General features: G+C 43.6%; 1 protein-coding gene across 3 annotated transcripts in view; it reads right to left on the reverse strand.

The window, feature by feature from the left end:
* Window positions 1-20,801, reverse strand: part of ME3 (malic enzyme 3) — a 219,772-nt gene that overhangs the window by 80,955 nt on the left and 118,016 nt on the right. For all 3 annotated transcript variants that reach the window (XM_059412342.1, XM_059412343.1, XM_059412344.1), the window contains one exon: window positions 3,555-3,630. In XM_059412342.1, coding sequence (XP_059268325.1) covers window positions 3,555-3,630 — 76 coding nt within the window. The remainder of the gene's footprint in view (window positions 1-3,554; window positions 3,631-20,801) is intronic.

The raw sequence follows: 20,801 nt of genomic DNA on the forward strand, positions 1-20,801 counted from the left end.
GTCAGCTCCTGTCGGAGGCAGGCCCCTGGCCAGGGCGGCCTCCGCCATTAAAAGATGGCGCCTGGCTAGTTGCCAGGTTAGGGTTGCCTCATGAGACTAAGCGGAACGCCCAAAGAGGAAGTAAACAGCATTGGTTGCTAGCGAAGTTGTTCGTTTAGGTGCACAGCCTGATTCGCTCCCTCCTGTACCCTGCTCGCTGATTGGTCATGTAAGCGTATATAAGTGTGTAGACTTGCGGAGAGAAGAGAGAGAAGATGCATCCGAACCAGGGCGTCTTGTCGTCCTTGCGGGGCGAGGGCGATAAGCTCCTACTCACAGATGACTGTGGGCAAGTCACAGACCTCAGCTTGCTCACCTGAGAAACGACACACCCCTATCCATCCTTCAGGACCCACTTTGGGGGTGTCAACTGCACCCCTTCCTTCTCCACTCTGATCGCAAGGACTGTGAGAACCGAAGGAAATAATGAGAGGGAATCCACACCAGCTCCAAAGTATCCCGAAGGGGATTCCCTGCCTACGGAGGGAGACCTTCATCTCTTTTTAGGGCAACTGGAGGAAACACACAACAAACAAGACAGACTAGGGCTTAGAACATTCTGAACCTTTGAAAGGGCAGCCTTAGGGGTGAGGAGAAAGGACCCTCCAGCAAAGGCCAGTGGGTGGGGCAGGTGGGAGAGTCGGGTAAGCTGGGGTGGGGGGAGGTGCCTGAGCAGCCCTGTCTTATTTACGTGCCCAACTACAGGCCCACTATTTAGCCAAACTATGGGCTCCTGGTATTTCTAGAGAAAGCCATAAATCCAAGTTTATATGTTTCTTTTTCTAAATGAAGATTTAAAAATATTGCTTACAAATTCAAAATTTTCAAAAATAACTGAGGACCAAGTCAAACATGTCTAGGGGCCTCATTGGCTGCCCCTTGGTGGCCCGTGATTCCCAGGTAGGAGGGTCTCCTCCTGGGCTGCTCTTGGGCATCTGCCCGCTCTGCCCTGAATGGCTGCATGTGCCAGAGCTGTCCCTTCCACTTCCAGCAAGGACAAGGCCCATTCGAGTGCCTTCCAGTATCGTACAGACTTCATAGCTCGTCCTCACCTTAACAGAACAAAGACCAGAGAGGTTATCTGCACATCCAGCAAGTGAATGAAGATTCCTGATGTCTGACTGCAAAGCCAGAGCTGGGTCTTCTATATAGTTACCAGAGTCTGATCTCGGGGTCTCTCCAAAGGGAGACAGAAATAAAGGGCGGAGGGAAGGAGTCAGCCGCAGGCATTCCCTTGTCTGCTCTCAGCTCCTGCAGGGGGAGAGGCCAGCCAGTCATCAGGATGCTAGCTCCTCGCCTCTGGGCTCCCCTCTTGGGCATCACAGACACAGTCTATGCAAGTGTTTCCGGGTCATTCTCTCTCACCAGACTTTGGGCCTATACACCTTCTTGATCCTGGGAACTACAGGGAAATCCTACAGATGTTTACTCAAAAAGTGTGGAGGGTAAGGGAATTAGATGCATTGGTCCAGATGTGCCCATGGAAGCTCGTTTTCCCGAGAGGCTTCGGACACCTCTCTCTGTCGGGAGGTCTGCTCCAGTCCCTCCTACTCTGGGGTGACCTAAAGCTCCACTGTTCTTCCTCTGAAATCACAAAAGTGGCTGTCTCCAGCTAATTGGTACTTAGCACTCACTATGTAAAATGTTCTCAAACTACATGTGTTGAAGTCAGGCAGCAAATATTTTCTAAGTTGCGCCCTGACCAAAGGAGCAACTAGAGCCTGAAATCCAGCCCACGAGCCCCTCACCGAGGCTCTGTGCCAGCCTGGAGAAAGGAGCACCTCCTTCCTACCGGTTAAGAGGCACCGGCTTCCTGTCTTTCTCTTTAACAACTCGTAGGCTGTGCAAAGGCGTGCTTGTGTTGGTGGGGGCTGCACGGCCCTGCTATGGGCTCAGTGCCTGTGGCCTCAGAGATGCTCCTCACGGCCGCTCCCTGGGTTCAGGCTCCTCGGGTGCCTACTGTGTGCCCACTCTGCACAAGTTTTCATCGTGGGTGAGCAGCCCAGGCTGGAGCCCGGGTCAGTCCATACGGCCTCAGCAGCCTGTCTGCTCAGGGCAGGCTGGAGTTGGCTGTCCATCCAGTGAGCCGGCTTCCCTGAATGTGCTCAAGATTTTATTAGAGCTTCATCTTTGACATGCCCTAGAAACTTGCTTCTGGGACTGAGACCAACACCTGCAAGGCCCAGGCCTGCATATACCAGAGTCTGAGCAGATAAGCGGAGCAGAAAAGCCCACACTCAGACAGAGATGTACGAAATGAACTCTTCACTGCAGCCCTAAAGGCCATGAGCCCAGGCAGTGGCTTGAGCCCGGCTCTTAAGAGCCATGCTTCTGCCTTTCCTGCTCTGGCTCCAAATGCTGCCACTCCCCAGGCGGCCAGAGGTGTGTGAGGAGAAGCTGAGCTCAGCACCTAGCAGAGGGAGACAGGGGAAACTGAGGAAACTGGCAGGAACAGGAGGGAGAGCCTGGAGAGGAAGCTATGATGGAGGGCCTCTGCCTCCCATCAGCTCCAACCCTTCCCCAGCTCGTGTGCCAGAAATGCCTTTGCCAGGCAGCTAGCAGGTGTTTTGCATCTTTGCGCCCGTCATTTGCAGAGGCAACGATGATCTTAGATGTGAACGCCCATCATACTCTTTCATAGATGTTCCCTGTGGCAGGAGGTGATCTGGGCATGTAGCTAGAGGCTAACAAGTTTCTACACAGCTGTAGCTTTTAGATTTCAGAACGAATATATACTTTGCATTTTATAGTATATCCTGCTTATTATATAAAAATGTTTTCTTCTTAGAGTATTTGAGTACAGTTTGTATTCCAGGCAGAAGTGGCAGGTTTTTTTCATCACTCTGCATACAACTACCACCTGCCCCCCCCACTCCTGTGTACACGAAGGTGGGCAAGTTCTGTTCACCATAAGCTTTGCCTCTTCTTGCAGAATGTCCCCACTCTGTGTCCTACACTCTCCAAAGCCTTATCCAGTCAAACTCTATCCCTCAACTCAAGGTCCCTGCTCCAATGTCACCTCCCTCATGAAGTCTTCCTAGATTCCCCTCAGGCTGAAGGTAATCTCTGCCTTTTGGGCACACCCTCAGCTCTCTCCATGTGCTTCATTTATCTCTGACCAAGTTCCTTGTTAGTCTTTTGTGTCTCTGTCTTATTTTCCCCAGAAAAGTCAGCTACTTGAGAAGAAGGTCTATCTGATTTTCCCATATCTGCCATGGAAGCTGGCACTGTATATATAGTAGGTACACAATACACACTGAACGGATCTTCAGACCACTGCTATGAACAATAACAATGATAAGGGCAATGTCCCCTGGGTGTGGGTGGCAGAAACCTCTGCTCTGTGATGCACTTCTGCCTGGCTCTTAACCTGTCTGGGCTCTGGGCCTGGGAAAGCAGAGCAGTGTCTTGCCCTCCGTGTGACAATGGCTCATTTTCTAGTTGGCCATGACACTGGTCCAGGTTAAAAGGATTCACCTAAGAACAGAGCAGTAACAAAGAAAACAGGATCATACCTTAATATCATCTTCTGGCCAAGAGTTCAGCATTGTTGCAAGGTGGCCCTTGTCATGAATGGTGATGAACAGCCCACTAGGAGAAAAAACACGTACACACAGAGAAACCAGGCAGTCAGACCACAAGACTGTGTACCATTGCATTGTTTAAGTTTTCCCACAGACCTGGGCAAGGGAGGGGTCCCTGGCCCCAAGATTTGAGAGGGCCCAGCCTTGGCCTTCCTCCAAGTACTCCTCTCCACCAAACAAGGACTCCATGTGCCCCATGGGGCTTGTGCTCTCCAGAGGTGGCACCTTTCCTTTTTCCCTCTAGACCAGGCACACAGGACCCCAGAATTCTTGGACTGAGGGACCCCGAAGGCTGCTTCCAGAAACCCATGTTGGCTTCTTCTCCAGGTCCCCCCTTCTGAGCACAGACCACACCATGGTGGGCAGACCGCTAGGCCTGGGGCTGTGACTGGAGCTTAGACATGTGGGTTGTGGTTGTCAGACACAGGTACAGGATGCCCCAGGCAGTGGGGGATGGAGCTAGGGCTGGGGCAGGGAAGGGCTCCTAGCTGGGAGCCACTTCTCCCCCACAGTGCTGGAGCATGGGACTTCTAAATTCAGACGTGGCCTTCCAACCTAGCGGGAAAATAACGTCTGTAAAGGCAGGAGGGTGGATTGTATTTTACTTAACAGTGTATACGCTTGGATTTAGAAACTTTGTGTTTAGACCTCTGTATGTGGACCTGGGATCAGGGGTGTGAGAGTATGTGTACCTGGGCTGGTCTGTGCTGCTTCCTTCCTTTCCTTTGTTCCTCCAAAGCATCTAGAACCGCTCTTCTTGTGAACAAGGCACTCACTCTGGGTCGCCAACATGAGTAGCCTGGGGAGGGGTGCGAGAGCAGCCTCCCCCCTTCTCACTGCCCTCATTAACTCAGAGAAGACTTCCAAACAGTACTTCTCATGGCTTCGTGAGAGGCTTGGACTTTGGATCCATTATTTAAATCATGCCCTAGTCAACACCGCAAGGCTCGTGGCCCTGCTCTTTGGTCCCAGCAGTCTTGTAAAACTCCCAACCCTGGACACACCTACTGTCTGTTCCCTGAGTACTCCACCTGGGCAGCCAAGGGCAGGGGGAGAAAGCCTGACCACGGGGCAGGCTGACTGGCATCACCATAAATGCTTCACCGGCAACCACGTTCAGTGTCCACCATTGTCCGGTGTTTGCTCTTTCAGTGTTTCTCTGCTGAAGAGTCACTCTTCCCACTCTCTGTAAAGACCATTTTAAACTTTTCCATTCTCAACCCGCCAACGGCCTCACCTTGCCCCAACTCCACTAGTGACCTTGCCTCTGATGTCACATGAAGCCAAGGGATGCATCTCTGTCAGCTTTCCACCACCAAGCCCGCAAACTTCTGCATCCGCAGATAATTCATTTCTTTCGTTCCAATGACTATTCTAAAGTCTTACACTTAGGGATGCTTCTCTCTCTCCCCTAGAGCCATTATCATATAGCCATAAAACATCCCCAAGTCTGTATCATCTTAAAGACTTCTGGCTTGGGATGCCTGGATGGCTCAGTCAGTAAAGTGTCTGCCTTCGGCTCAGGTCATGATCTTGGGGTCCCGGGATGGAGCCCCGCTTCAGGCTCCTTGCTCAGTAGGGAGCTTGCTTCTCCCTCCGCTGGCCCTTCCTGCCACTCCCCCAGCTTGGGCTCTATCTCTAACAAAATTAAAAAAAAAAGGACTTCTGGCTTTTGTTAGTGGCAGTCTCTTGGACAGAGAAAACTCTCTGCAGACAGCAATAAAAACACTGTTATTTTAAAAAAAATTTTAAAAATATTTGAGAGAGATCGCGAGCACGAGCCAAGGGAGGGGCAGAGAGAGAGGAGACAGACAAGAAGACTCCCTGCAGATGTGGGGCTTGATCCCAAGACTCTGTGATCATGACCTGAGCCGAAGGGAGATGCTTAACTCACGGAGCCACCCAGGCGCCCAAAATTGTTATTTTTAAAAATTTTTATTTAAATTCAATTAATTAACATAGAGTGTATTATTAGTTTCAGAGGGAGAGTTCAGTGATTCATCTGATGCATGTAATACCCAGTGCTCATTACATTGTGTGCCTTTCTCAATGCCCCTCACCAGTTACCCCATCCTCCCACAAATGCCTGCCCCTCCAGCAACCCTGTTTTTTTCCTATAGTTAAGAGTCTCTTATGGTTTGCCTCCCTCTCTGTTTTTAGCTTATTTTATTTTTCCCTCCCTTCCCCTATACTTCTGTTTTGTTTCTTAAATTCCATGTATGAATAAAATTATATAAGTGTCTTTCTCTGACCGATTTATTTCGTTTAGCATAATACTCTCTAGTTCCATCCATGTTGTTGCAAATGGCACGATTTCATTTTTTGAATGGCTGAGTAATATTCCATTCCATATCTTCTTTATCCATTCATCTATTTCTATAGTTTGGCTATTGTGGACAATGCTGTTGTTAACATTGGGGTGCAGGTGCCCCTTCAGACCAATACATTTGTATCCTTTGGGTAAATGAATAGTAGTGCAATCGCTGGGTCATAGGGGAAGTTCTATTTTTAACTTCTTGAGGAACCTCCATACTGTTTTCCAGAGTGGCTGCACCATTTTCCATTCCCAGCCATAAAAGTGTTCCCATTTCTCTGCATTCTCTCCTCAACCTGAGTTGTTAATTTTAGCTATTCTGACTGGTGTGAAGGGGTATCTTATTGTGGTTTTGATTTGTATTTCCCTGATGCTGAGTCATGTTGAGATTTTTTTTCATGTGTCTGTTGGCCATTTGGATGTCTTCTTTGGAGAAATGTCTGTTCATGTCTTCTGTCCATTTCTTGACTGGATTTTGTTTGATTGTTTTTGGGGTATTGAGTTTCATATTCTTTACATTGGGGCCAATTCTTTATGGATCTTGGATACTAGCCCTTTATCTGATGTCATTTGCAATAATCTTCTTCCATTCTGTAGGTTGTCTTTGGTTTTGTCGACTGTGTCCTTTGCTGTGCAAAAGTTTTTATCTTGATGAAGTCCCAATCTTGATGAAGTTCCCAAATGAAGTCCCCCTTCATTTTTGCTTTTCTTTCCCTTCCCTAGAGGAGCCGTATCTAGCAAGAAGTTGCTGTGGCTAAGGTCAAAGGGGTTGCTGCCTGTGTTCTCCTCTAGGATTTTGATGGATTCCTGTCTTGTGTTTAGGTCTTTCATCCACTTTGAGTTTATTTTTGTGTATGGTGTAAGAAAATCCAGTTTCATTCTTTTGCATTTCACTGTCCAGTTTCCCCAGCACCATTTGTTGAAGAGACTGTCTTTTATCCATTGGATATTCTTTCCTGCTTTGTCAAAGATTAGTTGACAGTAGAGTTGAGGATCCATTTACAGGTTCTCTATTCTGTTCCATTAATCTATGCGTCTGTATTTGTGCCAATATAATACTGTCTTCATGATTACAGCTTTGTGATACAGTTTGAAGTCCAGAATTGTGGTGCCACCAGCTTTGGTTTTCTTTTTCAACATTACCCTGGCTATTCAGGGTCTTTTCTGGTTCAATACAAATTTTAGGATTATTTGTTCCAGCTCTGGAAAATGCTGATGATGCTTTGATAGGGATTGCAATAAATGTATAGATTGCTTTGGGTAGCATAGACATTTTAACAATATTTGTTCTTCCAATCCAGGAGCATGGAATGTTTTTTCATTTCTTGGTGTCTTCCTCAGTTTCCTTTATAAGTGTTATATAGTTTTCAGAGTACTTATCCTTTGCTCTTTGGTTAGGTTTATTCCTAGGTATCTTATTGGGTGCAGTTGTAAATGGGATCCATTCCTTGAATTTTCTTCTGTTTCATTGTTGCATATAGAAACGCAACTGACTTTTGTACATTTATTTTTTTTTTCCAGCGTAACAGTATTCATTGTTTTTGCACCACACCCAGTGCTCCATGCAATCCATGCCCTCTCCAATACCCTCCACCTGGTTCCCCTAACCTCCCACCCACTGCCTCTTCAAAACCCTCAGATTGTTTTTCAGAGTCCATAGTCTCTCATGGTTCACCTCCCCTTCCAATTTCCCTTAACTCCCTTCTCTCCATCTCCCCTTGTCCTCCATGCTATTTGTTATGCTCCACAAATAAGTGAAACCATACGATATTGACTCTCTCTGCTTGACTTATTTCACTCAGCATAATCTCTTCCAGTCCCGTCCATGTTGCTACAAAAGTTGGGTATTCATCCTTTCTGATGGAGGCATAATACTCCATAGTGTATATGGACCACATCTTCCTTATCCATTCGTCTGTTGAAGGGCATCTTGGTTCTTTCCACAGTTTAGTGACCATGGCCATTGCTGCTGTAAACATTGGGGTACAGATGGCCCTTCTTTTCACTACATCTGTATCTTTGGGGTAAATACCCAGTAGTGCAATTGCAGGGTCATAGGGAAGCTCTATTTTTAATTTCTTGAGGAATCTCCACACTGTTTTCCAAAGTGGCTGCACCAACTTGCATTCCCACCAACAGTGGAAGAGGGTTCCCCTTTCTCCACATCCTCTCCAACACATGTTGTTTCCTGTCTTGCTAATTTTGGCCATTCTAATTGGTGTAAGGTGGTATCTCAGTGTGGCTTTAATTTGAACTCCCTGATGGCTAGTGATGATGAACATTTTTTCATGTGTCTGATAGCCATTTGTATGTCTTCATTGGAGAAGTGTCTGTTCATATCTTCTGCCCATTTTTTGATATGAGATTGTCTGTTTTGTGTGTGTTGAGTTTCAGGAGTTCTTTATAGATCCTGGATACATTGATTTTCTATCTTGCCACTTTGATGAGTTCCTGTATGAGGTCCAGCAATTTCTGGAGTGGAGTCTTTTGGGTTTTCCACATAAAGTATTATATCATTTGTGAAGAGTGAGAGTTTGACTTCTTTGCTTATTTGGATGCCTTTTATTTCTTTTTGTTGTCTGATTGCTAAGTCTAGGACTTCTAGTACTATGTTGAACAGTATTGGTGAGAGTGGACATTCCTGCCACGTTCCTGACCCTAGGGGAAAAGTTTTCAGTTGTTCCCCATTTAGAATGATATTCGCTGTGGGTTTTTCATAGATGCCATTTATGATATTGAGGTATGTTCCTACACTGTGAAGAGTTTTGATCAGAAAGGATGCTGTATTTTGTCAAATGCTTTTTCTTCATCTATTGAGGAGATCATATGGTTCTTGTTCTTTCTTTCATTAATTTGGTATATCACATTGATTGATTTGCAGATGTTGAACCACTCTTGCACCCCAGGAATAAAGCCCACTTTGTCGTGGAATAATCCTTTGAAGTTCTCTTAGATCTTACTTGCTAGTATCACGGTGAGAATTTTGGCATCCATGTTCATCAGGAATATTGATCTGTAATTCTCCTTTTTGGTAAGGTCTTTGGTTTGGGGATCAAGGTAATGCTGGTGTCATAGAGTGACTTTGGAAGTTTTCCTTCCATTTCTATGTTTTGAAATAGTTTCAGAAAAATAGGTATTAATTCTTTTTAAATGTTTGGTAGAATTCCCCCGGGGGCTATCTGGTCCTGGACTCTTCTTTGTTGGGATATTCTTGATTATTGCCTTAATTTCTTTGCTGGTTATGGATCTGTTCAGGTTTTCTATGTCTTTCTGTTTCAGTTTTGGTAGTTCACATGTTTCTAGGAATGCATTGCCTAATTTGTTGGCATATAATTGCTCATAACATTCTTTTATAATTGTATTTCTTTAGTGTTGGTTGTGAGCTCTTCCTTTCATTCATGATTTTATTTATTTGGGTCCTTTCTCTCCCTCTCTCTCTCTCTCTCTCCTTTTGATAAGTCTGGCTAGGAGTTTATTGATCTTATTAATTCTTTCAAAGAACAAGCTCCTAGTTTCATCAATCTATTCTTTTTATTTCTATTTCATTGATTTCTGTTCTAACCTTTATTATTTCTCTTCTTATGCTACATATATGCTCTACTTACTGTTCTTTTTCCAGGTCCTTTAGGTGTAAGGCTATATATTTGAGACTTTTCTTGCTTCTTGAGAAAGGCTTGTATTTCTATATACTTCCCTCTTAGGACTGCCTTTGTTGCATCCCAAAGATGCTGAATTGTGTTTTCTTTTTCATTTGCTTTCATGAATTTTACTTTTTTTTTTTTTTAAGATTTCATTTTGAGAGAAAGCAAACTTGAATGGGGGAGAAGGAGAGGCAGAAGGAGAGGGAGAAGAAGCAAGCTCCCTGCTGAGTAGGGAGCCTGATGCAGGGCTTGATCCCAGGACCCTGGAATCATGACTTGAGCTGACAGCAGATGCTTAACATACTGAGCCACCAACATGTCTCACTTCCATGGCTTTTTACAATTCTTCTTTCATTTCCTGTTTGACCCATTCATTCCTTAACAGGATACTCCTAAACTTCCATGTATTTGTGTTCCTTCCAAATTTTCTCTTGTGTTTGAGTTCCAGTTTCAAAGTATTGTGGTATGAAAATAAGCAGGGAATAATCCCAATCTTTTAATACCAGTTGAAACCTGATATGTGACCCAGTATGTGATCTATTCTGGAGATTGTTCCATGTGTACTTGACAAAAATATGTATTGTTGCTTTAGGATAAAATGCTGTGAATATATCTGTGATGTCCCGTGTATCAGTCAAAGCCCTTGTTTCTTTGTTGATCTCCTGCTTAAATGATCTGTCCATTGCCCTAAGGGGAGTGTTAAAGTCACCTACGATTATTATATTGGTATTTGTGTGTTTCTTTAATTTTGCTATTATTGGTTTATATAATTAACTGCTTCCAAGTTAGGGGCATAATATTTACCATTCTTAGATCTTCTTGTTGGATAGACCTTTTAAGTATGATATAGTGTCCTCTTCATCTCTTATTACAATCTTTGGTTTAATATCTAGTTTGTGCAATCTAAGTATTGCTACCCCAGCTTTCTTTTGATATCCATTAGTATGATAAATGGTTCTCCATCCCCTCACTTTCAATGTTGAAGTGACTTTGGGTCTAAAATGAGTCTCTTGGGGAACATTCCTCAACTTCATAAAATCCATCTGTGAAAAACCCACAGTGAATATCATTCTCAATTGGGAAAAGCTGAGAGCCTTCCCACTGAGATCAGAAACACAAAAATGCCCACTCTTACTGCTGTTGTTCAACATAGTATTAGAAGTCCTAGCAACAGCAATCAGACAACAAAAAGAAATTAAAGGTATTCAAATTGGCAAAGAAGTCGTCAAACTCTTTCTCTTTGCAGATGACACGATACTTTATGTAGAAAAACCAAGACTCCACCCCCAAATTACTAGAACTCATACAGCAATTTAGTAATGTGGCAGGATACAAAATCAATGTGCAGAAGTCAGTTGATTTCTTATACACTGACAATGAAACTGTAGAAAGGGAAATTAGAGATATGATTCCATTTACAATAGCACCAAAACCTGTAAGATACCTTGGAATAAACCTAACCAAAGATGTAAAGAATCAATACTTGAGGATCTATAGAACACTTAGGAAAGAAATGGAAGAAGATACAAAAAGATGGAAAAACTCATGGGCCCATGCTCATGGATTGGAAGAATAAACGTTGTTAAAATGTCTATGCTGCCCAGAGCAATCTATACTTTCAATGCCATCTCGATAAAAATACCACTGGTATTTTTTCAAAGTGCTAGAACAAACAATCCTAAAATTTGTATGGAACCAGTAAAGACCCAGAATAGACAAAGAAATGTTGAAGAAGAAAAACAAAGCTAGGGGTATCATGTTGCCTGATTTCAAGCAAGATAGCATGGTACTGGCACAAAACCAGACACATAGGCCAGTGGAATAGAACAGAGAGCCCAGATATGGACCCTCAACTCTATGGTCAAATAATCTTCAACAAAGTAGGAAAAAATAACCAGTGGAAAAAAAAGAGTCTCTTCAATAAATGGTGTTGGGAAAATTGAACAACTATATACAGAAGAATGAAACTCAACCATTCTCTTACAGCATACACAAAAATAAACTCAAAATGAACGAAAGACCTCAATGTGAGACAGGAATCCATCCAAATCCTAGAGGAGAACATAGGCAGTAACCTCTTCAACATTGGCCACAGCAAGTTCTTTCAAGATATGTCTCCAAAGGCAAAGGAAACAAAAGCGAAAATGAACTTTTGGGACTCCATCAAGATAAAAAGCTTCTGCACAGCAAAGGAAACAGTCAACAAAACTAAGAAACAACTCACAGAATGGGAGAAGATATTCTCAAATGCTACTACAGACAAAGGGCTGATATCCAAGATTTATAAAGAACTCCTCAAACTCAACACCCAAAATAAATTATCAAGTCAAAAAATGGGCAGAAGACATGAACAGACACTTCTCCAATGAAGACATACAAATGGCTAGTAGACACATGAAAAAATGTTCATCATCACTAACCATCAGGGAGATTCAAATCAAAACCACATTGAATACCACCTTACACCAGTTAGAATGGCAAAGATTAACAAGGCAAGAAACAACAAATATTGGAGAGGATGGGGAGAAAGAGGATCCCTCTTACAACTTTTGGTGGGAAAGCAAGCTGGTACAGCCAGTTTGGGAAACAGTGTGGAGCTTTCTCAAAAGATTAAAAATAGAGCTATCCTATGACCTGCCAATTGCACTACTCGGTATTTACACCAAAGATACAGGTGTTGTAAAAAGAAGGGCCACATGCACCCCAATGTTCGTAGCAGCAATGTCCACAATAGCCAAACTGTAGAAAGAGCTGAAATGCCCTTCAACAGATGAATGGATAAAGAAGATGTGGTCCATATATACAATAGAATATTACTCAGTCCTCAGAAAGGATGAATACCCAACTTTTGCATCAACATGGATAGGACTGGAGGAGATATCCTGAGTGAAATAAGTCAAGCAGAGAAAGTCAATTATCATATGGTTTCACTTACTTGTGGAACATAAGTAATAACATGGACATTAGGAGAAGGAAAAGAAAAGTGAATTGGGACTGTGGACTCTGAGAAATAGAGGGTTTTGGAGGGGGGTGTGTGGGGATGGGTGAACCTGGTCATGGGTATTAAGGAGGGCATGTATTTTGCATGGAGCACTGGATATTGTACATTAACAATGAATCTTGGAACACTGCATCAAATGCTAATGATGTATTTTATAATGACTAACAACACAATTAAAAAAGAAAAACCCACAAAATAAAATAAAATAAAAGGAGTCTCTAGTAAACAGCATATCAATGGGTCTTTTTCTTTCTTTCTTTTTTTTAATCCAAACTGATATCCTGTGTCTTTTGATGGAAGCATTTGTCCCATTTACATTCAGAGTAATTATTGAAAGATACAAATTTAGTGCCATTGTATTGCCTGTAAGATCACTGTTGCTTCTGGTCTTTTGTTACTCTGGGCTCTCTCTTCCCTTAAAGGACCCCCTTTAATATTTCTTGCAGGGCTGGTTTAGTGATCACAAATTCTCTCAGCTTCTGTTTTCTGGAAGCTCTTTGTCTCTCCTATTCTGATTGACAGCCTTGCTGGATAAAGTATTCTTGACTGCATATTTTTCTCATTTAGCACCTTCAATATATTTCCGGTCCCTTCCAGCCTTCCAGGTCTCTGTGGATAGGTCTGCTGCCAGCCTTATATTTCTATTTTCTTGGTTAAGAATCTCTTGTCCCATGCTGCTTTCAGGATTTTCTCTTTATCTCTGAAATTTGTAAGCTTCACTATTATATTTTGAAGTGTTGACCTATCTTTATTGATTTTGAGGGGGGGGTTCCTCTGTGCCTCCTCTACTTGAATGCCTGTTTCCTTTTTTTAGACTAGGACGTTCTCAGCTATAATTTCTCTAAATAATCTTTCTTTGCCCCTCCCTCTTTTCTCTTCCTCTGGGATCCCAATTATTCTAATATTGTTTTACTTTATGGCATCGCTGATCTGTTGACTCCTCCCCTCATGAACCAGTGATTGTTTATCTCCCTTTTACTCAGCTTCACTATTTTCCATCATTTTGTCTTCTGTATCACTCACTCTCTTCTTATCCCATCAGTTAGAGCCTCCATTTTTGACATCATCTCAATTAGTCTTTTTTATTTTGACCTGAATAGATTTTAGCTTTTATTTCTTCAGTAAGAGATTCTCTAGTGTCTTCTATACTTTTTTCAAGGTCACCTCATATCTTTATAATCACTAAATTCTAGTTTTGAATTCTAGTTTTGACATCTTACTTATAACCATATTTATTAGATCCCTGACTGTGAATACTGCCTCTTGTTCTCTTCTTGGGGTGAGTTCTTCCATCTTGTCATTATGTCCAGAAAAGAACAGACATTAAGAGAGGGAAAATACTAATAGGGCATCAACAACACCAGAAAAATATACACTACACTGATCAGAAGAGAACAGAAGCCAATAGAATAGAAAAAAAAAATTAGAATAAAATCAACAAGAAATAAAACAGAACAATAAACTAGAGTCTGAGTATATTTTGTTCTGTTAGATGAGACTAGATCTCAAAACTGGCAAGAAAGAAATACAATGAAAGGAAGCCAAAAATGAAAAAAAAATATATAAACAGAAGTGAAAAGATGAAAATGAAAGAGACTTAAAAAATAATTGATAAGAAAATAGTTGAAAAGGATAATAGAATGTAAAACTGAAGGACTAAAGAATAAGAACTAAACCAGAAAAATATACACTACTAAACTAATCAGAAGAGAACAGAAACCAAACAAAAAAGGTAAGGGAAAAAAATGGGAATAAAATCAGGCAAGAAGTTGGACAGAACAATAAACTTGATTCTGGATGTATTTTGGTCTGTTTGTTAGAGGAAACTATCCCAACAAAGGTAAGATACACACACACACACACACACACACACACACAAAACAAAGCTGAATAGATGAAAATCAAAAATGAAAAAATAAATAAACCATAAGTGAAAAATGAAAATTTAAAAAGACTTAAAAATTGATACAGTAAGAAAATAGTTGAAAAGGATAATAGAATATAAAACTGAAGTACTAAAGAATAAGAAAGAACCACAAATGCTACATACTTCACCAAGAGCTGGAGGTTTACACTTCTGTGTGACCCGTAACCTTGGTAATAGCTGGAAGGTCCTGCAGCTCATTTGGGGGAGGGGCCTGTGGCAGGTGTTTGTCCCGGGGGGAATCACACCGTCCTTGCCAGGGGTCCAGACTCCCTGTGACCATCTCAGGAGCCAGTTGGGGGATGAAAATGGCGGCACCCAGCTCTCTAGCCTGGAAACTGAAAATTCAAGCCCCCTACTCCTCAGAGAGCCCTCAGGGAAAAGCAGTCCATCATCACTCTGGTCTCTCTTATCTCTGCCTGCTCCCTGTGCTCACCCAGCCTGTGACCAAGCTTTATTATTATTATTTTTTTAATCTCACACATACAACCCAGTTTCGGGTCTCCAAAGTATACAGACTCCTGCAGTGCACACCCTGTGGGAGGAAGGGCAGTTTTGCCCTGGTTCTGCCTCTTGCTGGGCCCCTGCTCAGAGAGTGGTCCCTGGTTGTGCTGAGGTTCGGGATTTCCGGAAACCCCTAGCTGAAAGCTGGCACCTGGTCTCCCTCTTTGCAGCCAGCTTCCCTGCTTTGGTGCCTGGGAGCTCTGGGGCACTCTGGCCCCGTTCTTTCAGTGACCCTGGGGATCCTGAGACCTCACTGTGCCACCTGGGATTCCACCCCTCTTTGCCTCCTGAGCACATTTCTAAAGGCAGAAACATCACGCACTGGACCAGACTTCCAGAAGTTCTGATTTGGGGCTCCACTGCTCTATCCTGTTCCCCCACCAGCTAGTAGTGGCTCCCTCCCCCACCCCGCAGTTTTTCTTCCCATTTATCTCCTCAGATTCACATCTCCCCACCTCCTACCTTGCCGAAAGTGGTCGCTCTTCTATTTGTAGAATGGTAGCAATTCTCTTCTCAGATCTCTGGTTGATTTTGCAGGCGTTCAGAATGACTGGGTAACTATCTAGCTGTTTCCATGGACCAGACCAAACTAGGATGCCCTACTCTTCCACCACCTTACCTCCACTCAGAACTGTTTGTTTTTTAAAATAATACTATTGTTACAACATTTAGAGTGTATAAAATACAGATATATTTTAAGGCAATGGAGGTAGTTTCTACCAAAGCAGGTAGAAACTGAAGGCGCATCTAACTTTGAAAGCAGGTAGGATACCTCTAGAGATGTACGAATTTGCAGCTCTTTGAGGCGAGACTAATCTGCAAACAACTTAAGGCAGCAGGGAGCCGAAGCCTTACTGGCTTGAGGGGCTGGAAGAACATCCCGGAAGCAAAAGGGGGCATTCTGGGAGGGAAGGAGCCACGGAAAGAATGAAGTTTCCGGTCTGTGTATAAAAACCACCCACATTATTGACCTGCCGACCATTACCTGTGCATGCACAAGGGCCGGCAGCTGCGAAAACTCAACAGTCACTTCAGCGGCTGATCAGGAGAGAGGGGGTTTTCACAGAGGTCCTTCATAATACTCTGCTTATTTTATGCATGTTAAACATTTTCCATAATAAAACATTTTAAACAAAATAAACCAACAAAAACCCACCACAGAACCCCAAACTATTCTTGGTTTCCACATTCCTTGACAATACTGTTCCTTCTCTCTCCTCCCTTTCACAGCCAAACTTCTTAACAGTGCTGTCTACACTAGCTGCCTCCAGTTCTCGACTCCCACTGCAGGACGTCTTCTCTCACAGCCATGAGGCCAAAGTCATGCTTGCGAAGACTACCAATGACTGCCGTGTCCCAAATATGACTGGAATTTTGTCTTCATTGCCTTTGGCTTGTCTGTAGCATCGACACTTTTCCCTCCTCCCCCCGCCAACCTTTGGCCTCTGTGACTCTGCTCTGAGTTTTCCTTTTCCCTTTGGTGGCTTGAAGTTCTTAGTGTTTCATACAGGGTCATCCAGCTATTAGGTATTACAATTCTTCAAAAACTTATACTCGTCCATTTTCCTCGTCCATTTTACTTTTATTCTTTCTCTCTGTCAGCTCATCCCTGGGCCAGGCATTGGGCCAGTAACTCAACGATCTGAAGACCAGAGTTTCTCACGTTGACATCGGGGTTGGGTAATTTTTGCTGTGAGAAGTGAAGTCCTGTGTGTTATAGGAAGTTTGGCAGTACCACTGGTCTCTATCTACCATCCAATAACACCCCATCTTTGTGACAACCAAAAATATCTCCCGACGGTTGCTAAGTGTCTCCTGGGAAGCAACGCCTCCCCTGCTTTTAGAGCCATTGTTCTTGACCTCCCTGACATCTCTCTCTGCATGTCTCAAAGGCACGTCAAACGCAACGGGTTCCAAAACCAAGTCTATGATCCTAATCTTCCACCACTATGACTCAAAGACAAGACAAAACAAAGACTCCAGACAAACCTGATTCTCTTCCCTTCCTCTTTTCCTCAGTGAATGTTACCCCCACTCCGTACTAGGACATCTAGGACTAGATATATGTCTAGTTTAGCAATTCCAAAGCTCTGGAATCAGTCCTCTCCCCTTTAATCTAACCCGATGCCAGGTCCTTCATTTCTACCTGCTTATTTATTTATTTATAAAAGATTTTATTTATTTATTTGACAGAGAGAGAGAGATCGCAAGTAGGCAGAGAGGCAGACAGAGAGAGAGGGGGGGGGAAGCAGGCTCTCTGTTGAACAGAGAGCCCAATGAGGGACTTGATCCCAAGACCCTTAGATCAGGGTTCTGGGCTGAAGGCAGAGGCTTAACCCACTGAGAAACCGAAGCACCCTTACCTTCTTCTTTTTTTAAAGATTATATGTATTTATATGACAGAAAGAGAGCATAAGCAGGGAGAGCTGCAGAGGGAGAGGAGAAATAGGCTCCCCGCTGAGCAGGAGCCTGATGTGGGGCTCCATCCCAGGACCTGGGATCATAACCTGAGGCAAAGGCAGATGTTTAACCAACTGAACCACCCAGATGCCCCTCAAGCAAGTTCCAGGCATTTACTGTACCATTTTGAAACAACCAGGGGGTGCTCAGTTATATCGATCTAGATGAAAACAAAGCACTGGATTGGCTTCTTGGAACTTGTTTCTAAGAATCATCTCTAGGAAATTTGGGAGATCATTATGTTGGTAATAATGAACTTCAAGGACTGCCCTGCACGAGAAAAGCAGCCTCATCTGGCTTTCGGAAGTTTAAACAGGGGAACTTGCCTTGGTGGCAACAGAAGGGTGAATGGGTCAAGGAGAGCGTACAAGCCTGGAACTTCTAAAGAACCAACTCTCCACCTCTCAAACCAGCCATTGCTCTGAGGCCTGACCTGCAAAAGTCTCGTTAGGGGTGTGTTTCTGCCAGTTTTTACTTTCCCATAGCTGCATTTCTAATATCCATAAGTGATTTCCCCCTGAGGCTGTCCAGAGCTAGTTGCATAGAACAATAACACCAACAGGATGCCAGTTCTTCCGAGCTGGGGGAACGGAGTCCCAACCCCAGGCTCACTGATGACTCACCGAGTGACCTTGGGGAAGTCATTTACTCCAGTGACGCATTAATTAATTAATCCCAGTGACGCATTCCTTGGCCTCTTAAAGCCTTTAACATGCCCTTGTTCTGGAAATGTTCCTCGTCCAAACAACTCCGGTTTTCAGTTTTCAACGTTCCCCTGAGTAATGATACTTAATAGAAAGCTCATATCCTAAGGGATAGGATCCCTATTCTAGATCTTAGCAAAGCTCTTGTTATTAATTCTAAATACAGGAAAAGTATGATTACAGAAATTCTTTGATACATTAAAACAGTCTGTCTTCGTTGAAGATAAGGACAGGGAGGTAAGACACTTGAAATGAAGATTTTTACATTTAAATTTGAGCTACTAAAATTTCAACAGATCCTCTTACTCTCATTTTTGGCATATATAGTTTAATGCTTGGCAGAGATCATGTTGCAAAAATAACACCTTTTGAAATGTATTAAGAGCTTTTAATCACTTCTCAAAGTGCTTCTCCATCTATTATCATAATTGTAGTTACAAATGATCCCAAATGGATTGACTGGATGGGGATTTTGAAATATCTAGTCCAAAGACCTCATTTTATAAAAGGGGACCTTGATACCCAGAAAAGTGAAGTGACTTGTTCAAGGTCACACAGTTCATAAGCATCAGAACCTGGTGGAACCCGGGTCCAGAGTCCATGGTCTTTCCATCAACTCAGACTTCTTGTTCCCACAGCTAGAGGTATAGAATGAAATGTACCAGAGATGCTCTTTGGGGCCACTAATGGAAACTTTTTCTCTGATGCATGTTGGTGAGGGATTGAAATCCCCCAACAGAGTGAGGGAATCTGATGATAAACAAACGGATTGCAGGTTCCATCAGGACCCTATGGGTGTCTCCTGCCCATCCACCCATTTCCAGACACAACTGCCCCTAGAACAGTTCAGAAAGAAGAAACTGCCAGGGAAGTAAACTCTTCAATGACCTCATCAACCTGTTTGCTGCTTCAGCCACTTTCCACTCGGGGGAAACTATCTTGCCCAGCAGTACTTGGTGATGGGGTTTGCTGTTTCCACGAGGTTCTGGTCAAGTGAGAAATGTAGACAATCGTTCCCCTGCATTCCTCCTTAGTGATTTCTGGAAGAATACCTAAGGGCTGTGGGAGGTGGGCCTACCTACACCTGCTTAGTCTCTCCTGAGACCTCAGACCCTCCGGAGTCCCCGAGGCTGCAGTGGGGATTTTCACCTAACTTCCTATAACGCAAAGCACTGAAAATGATGGGGCTACAAGAGAATCAAGTAAGGTTTTGGTGAAATGGCAGATGGAAGGTGGCACAGCCTAGGGGTTAAATATAATCATAAATAGAACTTTACAACTATAACACCTGGGTCAAAGCCTGCCCCTGCTACCCACCAGCTATGTGGCTTATGGACAAGTTACTTCCCTTCCTCAAGTTCAGTTCCTTATCTTTAACATGAGACCATGACACCAGCTCCTTCATACCTTTGCTATAAACACTAATGAAGACAATGTGGATTCAAAAGAGTTTAGTATAGTATCTGTTGGCATATAGTAATCCCTGAACAAGGGACGGCTCTTAATGTTGCTTGGCTAGTGCAGACTCAGGAGTCAGACTGCTCGGGTTCAAATGCTGGCAAAATGCCAGTGAAGCACCTGGCTCATAGTAAATGGGGCACCGCTTAGTGGATGTTAGTAGCTAATTATGAATTTGCATTTTAACTAGAATGATTCCAAGTGAGCGTGCACGTTGGTGAAGAGCCATGATTGGCAGTTATATGTGCCTTTGATGAAACAGGAAGACAGTCATAAAGTTTGATGGAAAATCTTCCATTATGTGGGTCACTGAGTGAGGGCCAAACACTGTAGCAATACACAGTTGGGGGACTAAAAGTTTTCCATGTTCCCTGCAAAAGCTAGCATTCAGTGAGATTGGTATCAAGGGCAAACTGAAAGAAAAACCACAGCACAAATGGGCAATATTCATTTAGTCACTCACTCATTCACCATTCGTTCACTCATTCACTTGTCCGTCCGTCCATCCATCCATCCATCCATCCAATAGGCATTTTGAGCATCTCTGTTCCAGGAGCCCTGCTGGACCCTTTACGTACATATCTTAGTTCTCTCGCAAGACTACCAGGTGGGCATCACCACCACTCCACAGAGGACATTAAGAACTACAGATGTGAAAGCAGAGATGAGATCAAAGCCCAGGTCTTTTAGATCCCAGAAACGTGGCTCCTTTAGTGTGTGATTTGGGCAAGTCACTTCAACTCTCTGTGCCTCTGTTTCCTCTTCATTGAAATGGAAGCAATGGCTTCTCCATGACGGAGTGACTGAGGATGAAACAAGGCAAGTGCACAAAAACTCCGCACACCGGAAAGCCCTACAGACAACGTGAACCTTGGTGCTCGTCTGACCTTGTCCAACAGAGTGAGTCTGAGTCAGGGCTAATGTGAAGCCCTCCTAAAGCAGGCCAGTCTCTCTGGTTTCCTGATGGCCCATGATGGATGGATGGGGCCATCACTTAATGTGTCAAGGAGCTGTCTACGTCCACAGCTGGGCCTGCTTCAATCTTCTTTCCATGAGAAGGAGCTAGAATCCCCTGAAATAAGCGGTGCCCTGTGAAGCATTGCCTTTGACAGCTGGTGAGATGTTATCATCCTGCTCTGAGGCAAGAAAAGAGGCAGGAAATTGGGAAGCCC

Source organism: Mustela nigripes, chromosome 1 (genome assembly GCF_022355385.1).
Source record: "Mustela nigripes isolate SB6536 chromosome 1, MUSNIG.SB6536, whole genome shotgun sequence".
Lineage (NCBI taxonomy): Eukaryota > Metazoa > Chordata > Mammalia > Carnivora > Mustelidae > Mustela > Mustela nigripes.